Genomic DNA, 12,330 nt, shown 5'->3' with positions numbered 1-12,330 from the left:
TTAATAATTAAATTTTAATTTTATAACTTATATGTAGAACTTTCCAAAAGAATATATATGTAGAGTTTGATTTAGCTTATAATATGAATTAGTTCGTATTATATTCTCTATCAAAATTATTGCAAAATAAACGTGATCATGCTTATAACAAGAAAAGCGTGTATAATGATTTGGCGTCAATAATATGTTTTGTTTTACAATTTGACCAAGAGTATTTAACAGAAAACGTGATCACGTTTATTACCAAAAAAAGGCAGACTTAATTAGCAGTGCCTTCAATATTTTTAGAGGCAATCCGTTAGTATATCTAAAAAAAAGAATTAAATTTATTTTGAAAAATATATGAAACGTGAAATTTAAATTTTTGGAGAAAATCTAAAACATAAAACTTACCGCCAATATCAAATATTTACCGCAAAATATAAAAGAATACATATTCACACGTTCTCATCCACTCACGTTCTCCCACTTCAGTCACCACTCAACAAATTAAACCCTATTCTTCTTCTCTCATTCTCAACTCACGTTATTCACTTTGCAGCAAATTTCTATACTTCTTCTCCTCATTCTCGTCTAAATCTTTGCTCTCCTGCAAACTACAAAATTATATTATTTTCTTTTGCATCTTCCCAACATCATGTCAAACGATCGCATCGTGAACACCTCGTGTAAGTTGTTATTTTTGTTCATTGAATTTTTTTCCTTTTCAATTTTTTTGATTTCTTTATATGAGAAATAATATATTTTTTCTCTCTACAGTTGATGAAATGGATGAAGATTTTCAAGAAGAGTTGGTGGAACCATCAATGGAGGAAACAATAATTTCACAACACGATACGGCTAATGGTTTTATTATTAATTTCATGTTTGTATGTAATGTATATTCCTATTGTGATTGGTTAGCTAAACCATAATATATATTTGATATAGGTGCGCCCAAACGGAAAGTCAGAGGTGTTACGAAAGGCTTATCACTCCAAAAGAAATGTCAGCGTACTCCAAAATTAGACGTGATTATACATCCGACAAGAAATCGAATTGTTGGCGAGAATGCTAAAGACTTCAAGACAGAAGCGTGTGTGATGGTAAAACAATTTGCACAAGTTCAACACCCTCGTTGGAAAGACATCCCAATGGAAAACAAGAGGAAGATGTGGATTGGAATGAAGGTATACAAAAATATTTATTTTCAGTATCAATCGTTCATTCCATGAAATTAGTGGGAAAGTTTTCTGTGTTATCACGTTTATTTTGTGTTTTTCTAAGCAATCACCTTTTTCTTGCAGCAAAAGTTTAATCTGGAAGAAGACGTCCACGTCAAAAAAGTAGTATTTCACCAATTCAATCGCCAATATAGGAGTTACAGGCATAAGTTGCACGTGCACTATCTTGAAAATAAGGGCGAAAGAACTATCTTGGATAAGTCTCCACATGGAGTAAATCGTGAAGATTGGAAACTACTAATTGATTATTTTGAGAGCGATGCATTCAAGGTAATAGTTTTTTTTTTATTCAAGCTTGGTTGTGGTTGATAATGTTGATATACTTTGTTCGATCACATTGATTTTATTTGTGTGGTATGTGATCTTTTGGTAATTTGGTTTCAATGAGCATATTTAGATTCTTGAAGCATAGTATGAACTAGACATGACCATGCCTATTGTGTAATTGAATGTTTAAAGCAATTTTGAAATATACATGACCACGCTTATTCTTCATTTGTCTACTGAAAGCTATTTGTAAAATATGCGTGATCATGTTTACTCTTTTCTGACCAACTGTTGAAACCCATGTGGAATATATGTATGATCATGGTTATTCTTAGATTGTCTTACGTCTTTTTTTGGCTGCTGAAAGCTAATTGTAAAATATGCGTGATCACATTTACTCTTAAATTGTATTCTACCACACTGTTGAAACCTATTTTGAAAATATGCGTGATCACGTTTATTCTTAGATTGCCTTATGTCTTTTTTTTGATGCGTGATCACGTTTATGCCTTTTTTTGCTGCTGAAAGCTAATTGTAAAATATGCGTGATCAAGTTTACTATTAAATTGTCTTCTACGCAACTGTTGAAACTTATTTCGAAAATATGCGTGATCACGTTTATTCTTAGATTATCATATGTCTTTTTTGGCTGCTTAAAGCTAATTGTAAAATATGCGTGATCATGTTTTGAAACCTATTTCTAAAATATGTGTGATCATGTTTATTCTTAGATTGTCTTTTGCCTTTTTTTTTTACATGTTTCACGTGTACTGTTTGAAGAAAATTAGCGGGAGAAATAAAGAGAATAGACAAAAACTTACAATGAATCACTCATGTGGAACAAAATCCATTGCCCAAGCTTGCTATGAAGAGGTACATGATTATTAATGTTTGTCCAATCGAAATAGTGCATATTTGAATTATATGTTGTTAACATTAACATGTTTACGATATTAGCGTGATCCTGAAACTGGCGAGGAGCCTACTCGTACAGCCGCATGGAGAAAAAGTCGATACAACAATGAGAAAAAACAATGGGTTGATGATGCTTCTAAAGAAGTTTATGTGAGTGCATATTTCTGTTTATGTGTACATACATATGTATGAAGTACAAATTCTAATATAAATTGTTATGTTCAGGAAAAGCTTATTATGTGTCAAAGTCTACCAGAAGACGGTGGAGAACCTATGACCGAGGATGAAGCATTCATAAAAGTTCTTGGAGAAGAAAAATCTAGCAGATTACGTGGATGTGGAGATGGGATCAAGCCAACTTCTAAAAGAGGAGAAAGGATAAATCTTGATCTTCAAAAGGAGAATGAAGAATTAAGAAAACAAAATCAAGAATTGACAGCTCGATTTGAGTCCTTAGAAGCTCAAGTTAGTAACAATGAAGTCAACCTACAGACTCAAGTCGAAGCTGTTCTGAGAATGCAGCTCCCAGGTCTCATGCAAAGCTTGAGTCAAAATAGTGAAACTCCAAATTCCAATTAATGTCGTTTAGGTGTCTTTTAATGTATTTATTTCCAAACAATGTGATATGACGTTTAATGTGTTTTATGAAATATATTATTTTAATTTAATTTTCTCAATTTTTATATATATATTTCATATTTTTAATGAAAGAAGAATTGATAATATTGTATATTAACTAGCAAATTAGATTAAAAAAATATTAAATATGATGAATAATTTAAATTTAGTGACAAATTGTATACTTGACATTATATTAATATTGTGACAACCTTCAAAATTATTTTCCATCACTAAATTATTATCAATTTGTGACACTAATTATAGTGATAATAATTTATGTCACTATAGAATTTCTTTTAGTCACTATATTAATTTGTTTCAGTGTTGAAATAGATTTGTCACTAAAATAATATTGTTATAATGACAATAAAAAATATTTATTTTGTGACAACTATACTGCGTGACATTATTACGGAATAGTAGTGACGATTGTATCATGTGACTAAATCGATTCGTTTTAGTGACGGTAGCCACACGTGACTATATACAAATTGTTTTGGTGACAACTATAGAATGTGACTAATTTATGTGCTTCTAGTGACGATAAAGACATGCGACTACATACCAAATTATATAGTGACAGTAAATAGACGTGACTAATTGATGGAGTTGTAGTGACGATAAAAAATGTGACTATATATCGAATAATTTAGTGACAATTATAATGTGTGACTACATAAGTGATTTATTGTGACAAATAATTCATGTCACTGAAACAATGAACTATAATGACGATCATTGTACGTGGCTATAAAAATTCTATATTGCGATGACTAATTATTGTCACAACATCATCATCTTCAGTGACAAGATCCTCTGTCACTATACTTCAATATGTAGTGACGTTATTTTTGTTGTTGTCACTAATACTTTTAGTGTCGGTGCATACAGTCTCGACTCAACGACGAACACAAAAGTCGTCACTAAGCACTTATAGTGACAATTTTGATACATACAGTGACAAAAAATGTCGCCACTAAAAACCGTTTTTTTTGTAGATCCTATCAATATGTTTACATGTACCAGTATATACAAGTAGCCAAAACAAACTACTTTCATCTATACTATAACCTAAACACTAATTCGTGCTAAAGTTGTCTCGGTTGTGATCAATTTTATATCTCATAATATTATTCCAATTATATGGTCTTTTGTGATCTACAACACACCATATAATGTACTTATAATTGGACATACATATGCAATTATGGATAATTCAAATTGGAGATAAATAGTGAACTTAAGAATCATTGTATACAAGCATTAATTAAAGTTCTTATTTTCAGTATACAAATCCAACAATCATATGCTCGAAGGATACACTGTCATGAAGCCTGGACGAAGCCCATGTTACTAAGTATAGCTCATCTTCTAGTCTTCCACTGCACAATCAGAATACAAAAAAACAACAAGGACTACAAATGGATGAGAATTTAGCAAATTAGAATTTCAAAGGAAGAAAGATCATATGCACCTGTCCAGTAACTTTCTTCCTGTCAAAATCTCTAAAAAAAGCCCTCCAAAAGTGTAGACATCAGTCTTGCATTAGCAGGCGTAATAGTGTTGGAGATAGCCGGATCACAATCATAAGTAAGATATTTGCAGCCTTGAAGTTGCCATGTGAAATTGGTGCCTGAGGAATTCAAATAATAGCAAAGAATCAAGGTTTAATTCAGTGATGTGGAGTATTAATTAAATGAAAAAAATCATTTATCATTACTTACTCCAAAGGGCGTGCTATGCCAAGAGCAATTTGAAGGTGTTCACAGTAAGATAGTGACTGGTGCGCTATATTATGTAATGCCTCCTCAAGAGTGATATTCCTGATAACTTGGTATAGGAGATGTTGATCCTGATGTTAGGATACTTCACATCGAATATTTTTAATAGTGACTGGTGCGCTATAACCAACAAATTTCATGATGTTAGGATACTTCACATCGAATATTTTTAATCACATTAGAGTAAGTCGGAAATTATGTTACTATTTGAAAAAACGAAATTTGAAAAAAATTAGATCCGTTGTTTCCATTTCACATTTATGACCACTTGACATATCGCCACATTAGCATCAAATACAAAGAGAGCTACTATTAGTAGTAGTGGTGGAGTTTGTATAGCTTACGAGAAACTAAAAATGAACCCCTGGCCTATTTTTGCCACAAAGTAGTTGAAATTGAAATTTATTCAAAAAAAGAATACTTCATCCGTCCCGCTCCAAAGGTCCCACTTTCTATAATGGAACGTCCCACTTTAAATGTCTCATACCTTTTTTGACAATACACTATCTCTCAATACTTAATATTTAAATAATTTTCACCAAACCACTTTATCTATTTTATACACATTTTTTAATCTCCGTGTCCAAAAATAATGAAACATTTGGAGCGGGACGAAGAGAGTAATTAAATTTATATAATTAAAAGTAAAATTAAAAAATATATGTTGGGGGTGCTTGGGCTCCCCCAGCTCACAAATATGCTAACACGTTTTGGGCCGCAAGTCCAACAACTATAAATGGTATCAGCAGCATCAAGTGCAGAGGTATCACACCGCATCGGACACCGGTCGCCCGATGGTAAACGACGCCGTGCAGAATGTTGTGAAAGATCGCATTAGGAAATTAAGCCAGATTTTGCTTCAAGGTGCATTAGGAAATTGATTACTTTATTAATGTGGCTTGTACGTAACCAAATTTTAGTGTTATCTTTTGTTCCAGCCTCTTCATGCACTCAAATTTCCATTAATCTAAGGAAAGTAAAATGATCTATCTCCTCCAGTCTGTTGGAATTTGATGAAGTGGGGACTCTCTCGTAGACTTGATGAGCAATCAGCCGTTGACTCCGTCGTCAAGTCTTCCCCTTTTTTCTCCAACTACCACAAAAATTTTCTTTATCTCTTGAGTACTTGAAATTTTCACACATCATTTTATTGTAAAAAACAAGTGCTGCCATAGCCATATATATAGCCATGTCTACACCCGTTTCCATGTTTCTCCTCCTCACCTTCTTCATCGATGCAACATCCTCACTATCCTTCGACATGTCTCCCATCACAAAATCAGACGGCGGCCGCCTCAACCTCGCCGGCGACGCCTACATCACCGACGAAGGCATCCAAGACACAACCAACGAGCGCGACAAAGCTCTCGACTGCAGAATCGGCCGCGCCACCTACGGCGAGCTCCTGCATTTGTGGGACAAAGCCTCACAAAATCTTCTGCAGGTTCTACAGCCGATTTCTTGCCCCATTAATGCTCACTACTGAAACTTCGTTTTGGATTCTGCAGTTTTTTTAATTTCTAGCATCAATTTGTGTTTCTTGGTTTTGATATTTCCTGTTCTTGCTAAACTCTGTGTTGTTGTGGTTGTTTGATTTAATTTCTAAAGTAGCATGTTGTCACATTGTTCATATATAGTAGCTCGCTTCTCACTTTAAAAAATAAATTTAAAATAAATAATAAAATTATCGTGAGATTATAGCTCATAATTAATTTTGTATATTATTATTTATATAAATTATATTATATTATCATTTTCATTTATAATAATTATGATTGATGAAATATAGTATTCATCTTGATCGATTGTTCAATAGTATTACTCAATTAGATCATACAAGTGTTTATTCATATATGTTTAATTAAATCTTTTTTTTTAATTGGGATATGAAGGGATTCAAAGTCATGATCGGATCACCACTATTATAAATAAAGGAATACTACTAAGTAATAATAATAAGCAGCAACAACAACAACAACAACAACAATAATAATTAGTTTAGGGGAGACTAATTACATAAGTAATGGTGGAATAAAGTGGGCCCAATAGGTAAAAGTGTAGTAATTTTAAAAGCAATGGAGGGTATAAGTGTCCAAAAAGTAGAGTAGGAGTTTATTTCATGGAAAAATATTTAAGGGCAAGTAGGAGATTATTTCGTGGACGGATGGAGTATAAGATAAATGATTTTAAATGAATGTTAGTAATTGAATGTATATTTGTTATTAATTTTATAAATATTTCTCAAAAGCGTATATATTATATGTATATTTTACAATATACTATACTGTATGAATTTATATATATATATATATATATATATATATAATATTCATCTTCTTAATTTTCAATAAAATTAATTTTAAATTGGGTTTCAATTAAGACATGCATGTGTATGTAAATTACAAACGGGTCCGGTCATTGATTTACATGTTTGCATAATAAGGCACAAATTCTATAAATTGATCACTTTAAAACAAAATCTTATTTTACGTCTATCAAAATAATTAAAATATTTTTTTTATTTTTTATAAAATAAATCCATACATTTTATAGAGGATATGATGTTTAAATATATTTGAAATCTTTAATCCTCTATCAAATTTATAATAATCTCATTCGAGTGAAGAATTCGTATAAATCACCTTATTTCACATTGATTTGTTTATAAGATTTCACCAAAATAAAACCTATACAAGAAAACCAACACCTAAACTAGAAAGCAGTAAACGACACCAGATTTACGTGGTTCGGTCGAGAAGACCTACGTCCACGGGGGTTTTGGGGGTTTTCCACTATAATCGAGAGAGTGTTTTTACAGTTTACAAGTTGTAGGCTAGAAAAATGACTATCCCCTTTATCTATGCATCAAGGCCCTATTTATAAGCATGAACATAAACTTAAGGCCCTTGGGCCCATTAGACCCCTAAAGCCCATTAGCCCAATGAATCAAGCTCAAGCCCCGTTATTCTAATCTACATCTTGAAATTGAGCCATCAGAGCTGGAAAGCGGAGCCGATCTGAGCCAAGCCAAGAGTCAGGGCAATCCTGTATCAGATATCAGAAATAACCACAATAACAATAATAACTAGAAATATTCCCGTTATGTTTAGCACAGCGCTGGTGCATATTTCAGTCCTCATCACTCATTCGAGTGAAGAATTCATATAAATCACCTTATTTCACATTGATTTGTTTATAAGATTTCACCAAAATAAAACCTATACAAGAAAAAGCTCTTGCTCTCCAAATTAAAAATCTACATTTAATTAGCGGAATGATTGAGTTAATACAATTTGAATTGCTTTGTCAATTCAATTTGACCAAATTTATTCAATTAAATACATAATTTAATTAATTTAATTTTAAAAAATAAATTAGTGTGATTAAGTAAATTATTTATCAATTTAATTTGGTTATAAAATAATTATATATTTTGTATATATTTTTAAAAATAAAATTTGGATTCAACATTGATTTTCTATGAAAAATTATCAATTAAATCACGAAATAAACTAATACAATTTGAATCTCGCATCGACTTTCTTAAGCTTCACACGAGATGATTTTCAGAACTTAGTTATGGCCTTTCAAACTTCAAATGAGATAATGTTCACGAGTCAATTTTGTTCTCGAAACTCAATTAGGATATTTCAAGCTCCACAAGAAATAATGCACATAAATTTGTCAAGATTTTTCAAGCTACATAGATGATGTTTAGAAGTTAGTTATGATCTTACAAGCTCAAGTTGATAATGATTTTTAAAGTTGTACACGAGATAATTCTTGTAACTTAATTGTGGTCATTCAAAGTTCAAATGAAATGATACTCACAAGTTAAATTTGTTCTTTCAAATTCCAAACGAGATGATTCTCGGAGCCAAATTATAATATTTGAAGCTAATAATGCATACAAGTTTGTCAAGATTTTTTCAAGTTTCATACAAAATGATGTTTATAAGTTAGTTATGGTATTAGAAGCTCCAAATTATACAATCTCACAAGTCAACTTTGATTTTAAAGCTTCAGATAGTGATGTTAAAAAAAATTGACGCATAAAAGTTCTTTTTTTATATTTCAAGGTCAACAAGAGATGATGCTCAAAAGTCTTGTGTTCAAACATTAGATGTCGTCTTTCATGCTTTAGATGATGATAATATGATCCTACATGGTCCAGACGAGATGATGCTAAGATGAAATAAAATCTTCAATCTTATAACGACCTTTTTCAAAATATTATTAAATAAAAATTTATATAAAAAGAATATTTATTGTTATAACAAAAAGTTAACATTTAATTGAGGAATATGGTTCAGATTAATAAAATTTCAACTATATTACTTCAAATTATATAAATTTATAAATAATTTATATATAAATAATTGTTTATACAAAAATAATACTTCCTCCGACCACCAATTCGTATCCTAGGGAAAGTGATAAATAACTCTTCCCCTAGGACACGAATTGGTGGACGGGGGAGGTATTATACTACTATAATTTAGATAATAATTTAAAGTATTTTTTTGTCGAATTTCGATGGATTACACACTAGTAATCATAAGAGGCAGCACTCTAATGTAGCCAAAACCTTATAGTAATAGGAAGTTCTGGCCATATAAATAAAAATATAAAAATAATAACATTTCTGACAAAATATCATTTTAGTGTGTGACAGTGTAAAATACACTATTACACATTTTTTAGAAGCGAAAATGTATGTAATAGTGTATTTTAAACTGTTACACATTTTTTCACAATTGCACATTTTTACTATTATTATATATTTTTACGAAAAAATTGTGTAATAGTATAAAACACATTGTTACACAATTTTCGCGATTATTAAATAATTTAGTGAAAAATCATGTAATAGTGTATTTTACACTATCACGCACTTTTGCAAAAGTGTAATAGTCGCCATTTTGGAGGTGGCCAAAGACGGATTTAAATAAAAAAATCATTAAGAATATATTTGTACATTTACATAAAAAAGGCTAGTTTTTTCAAAAAAAATTTTTTTTTATCTTTATGGATATTTTTTCTTTTTACTAAATGAGAATGTCTAATTTGACTTAGAGTTCTAATTTGACCTATTAACTCTAATGATAATAATATGGTAAGACATATGGCGTTGAAAAATAATTTAAAATTTATAATATCATTGATTACGTACTCCTGAAAAATACTATTGTTTGTGAGAGGTTTTAATTGGGTTCATTCACATTTGTATGCGATTAGCTTTTCTATCTTTGTGTAGGTAATAGTTTGGCATGTATGCAGTTATTTTTCCACCTCTATGTGGTTTGGAGGTTCTATTTGCATGCGAATGATTTATTTAATCACTCCTTCCGTCCACGATAGCGTTTCCACATTTGCCATTTCGGTCCGTCCGCGATATCGTATTCACTTCCATTTATAGAAGTAAGGTCCACAAACTGCACTCACAATAATAGTGGGACCCAAATTCCACTCATTACAATATCCATTACTATTTACTACTCCCTTCGTCCACAATTTAAAGCTCTACTTGCTCTTAAATTTTTGTCCAAATTCTGTTTTTCGTACTTTTTTACTCTTCTTCTTTTCCTATATTTACTACCCTTTGCCACTAATGAACCCACCTTAAAACACCTTAATCATTTTTATATTCTATATTTACTACACTTTATCACTAGTGGACCCACTCACAACACCTTTATCACTTTAGTCAACTATCTTCATCGCTTTAGTCAACTACCCTTATATTTCATCCACATCACATTTTTCAGCTTTCTTAGTCTCCGTGCCCACACCCAAGTAAGGCATTAAATCATGGACGAGTATTATCCATCACTTTTCTTAAAATCCGCGTTGTCCATACTATGGAAATGATATCGTGAATAGCGAACGGAGAGAGTATAATACTCCCTCCGTCTCACTAATGAAGACACACTTTCCTTATTGGGTTGTCCCAATAATAAAGACACACTTCCAAATATAGCTTAATTAAGGTATAAATAAGAAACAAAAAAAATCCTACATCTATTTTCTACTCTCTCTCTCTCGGTCTCTCCGCCTCCCTCACGCCACTCTCTCTGTCTCTCTGCCTTCTCTGGTCGACGGCGCCGACGCCGCGCCGCGACCGCGCTTGTCCGACCCCTCTCTCTTTCCCTCTCGGTTCTCCTTCATCTCTCTCGCTCTAGACCTCTATTTCTGCCGCCGCCGCCTCCTCCCTTCCGCCGCCTTCTCCGGCCGAACAGCCGCCACCCATCCTCTCTCTTCTCCAGCGGATCTAGTTCTAGTGGTCGGGCTTTGCAAGGCGGCGAATCTGGGGGCTAGGGTTTGAAGTGAAGGTGCTGAGGCGAAAAGCGGGTGGGGGACAGCCACGATTGCTCGCCGGATTTGCGCCGGGGAAGAAAGGCGGTGGTCGGCGGTCGCCCTCTCTCTCTCTCTCGTTTGGATTTGGTGTTTGTGGGTCATGAAAAAGAATCGTTTTTCACTATTCTGCCAAGTTCGTGGTGAGAAAATCAGAGAAGCACCGCTGCTCAAGCTCGCCGACGACGTTGGCGGTGGTGGTCGGCGATGATTCTGCCATGAAAAGGAACAGCGATTTCGGGTTCAACTTTTTATTTTTTTGCTTCAATTTCATTGTGTTGCCTTTTCTGATTTTCGTGTAATACACTTGAAATTTGAATTTTTAAATCTGAATTGGAATGCACTTGGAATTTTTGGTTTGATTATGCAATTTGCTTGTGTGAGTTCACGGTTATGGTGATAATGGTGGTTGGCGGCGCCGTCGGCGGTGGTGTTCGGCAGTGATGGTCGGCGGTGGTGGGTAGTGGCAGACACTTAAAATACAGTAAAAACAATCACTATCCATTTACTAATCAAATACACTAAGGGGCCGTTTGATTTGCAGTTTAGGATTGATCAGGATTAAAATTATCTTGAGAAATTAGTGTGGATTAGTGTGGATTTATATTATTTCATGGGTGTTTGATATCATGACTACTTAATCCTATATTGTGTTTGATATCCATAGGATTATGTTGGATTATATTATCTAATACCAAAACTATCCTCATATAATTTTAAAAATATCATGTGTGTCCACCATTACTTGGGCATTTGCATCGATATGCGTGAGGAAGGGTAGCATAATTTTTATCCAACTTCGCAGTATTAAAGTTATCCGAGGGGGGAGGCCGGATTATTAGTATGTGTTATTCCCACAAAATAGCATGGAGAAGTGGGATTAAGTAGGAGTTGACCACATTAATAGAACATGATATCAAACATCACACTAACCTGTATTAATTTAATTTATCCTACCTATAAACCCATATCAAACAAGCCCTAAGAAGGTGGGGCACCCTACTTTATTCTCTAATTTACCTCACCTTAACCTCGATACCCAAATGAAATTTGTCTTCATTATTGGAGGGAGTACTTACCAAATTTTCTAAAAAAGAAAAACAAAATACTTACTGTTTTTCTTCCTCAATTTTACTCTCTCTCACACGCGCCCCAAAGAAACACACAGT

The 12,330-nt window shown here is 32.9% G+C and overlaps 1 protein-coding gene across 1 annotated transcript; it reads left to right on the top strand.

Annotated features, from left to right (window-relative positions):
- Positions 1–767: 767 nt before the first annotated feature.
- On the top strand, positions 768–2,984 carry LOC131011007 (uncharacterized). Its single transcript, XM_057938744.1, has 6 exons — positions 768–846; positions 931–1,169; positions 1,287–1,493; positions 2,271–2,363; positions 2,448–2,555; positions 2,631–2,984. Exons 1-6 carry the CDS (start codon positions 768–770, stop codon positions 2,982–2,984), a joined length of 1,080 nt encoding a protein of 359 aa, XP_057794727.1.
- Positions 2,985–12,330: the final 9,346 nt, after the last annotated feature.

Source organism: Salvia miltiorrhiza, chromosome 1 (assembly GCF_028751815.1).
Source record: "Salvia miltiorrhiza cultivar Shanhuang (shh) chromosome 1, IMPLAD_Smil_shh, whole genome shotgun sequence".
In the NCBI taxonomy this organism is placed as follows: Eukaryota; Viridiplantae; Streptophyta; class Magnoliopsida; order Lamiales; family Lamiaceae; genus Salvia; species Salvia miltiorrhiza.
The sequence above is the reverse complement of the archived record's forward strand: the minus strand, read 5'-3'. Positions and strand labels throughout refer to the sequence as shown.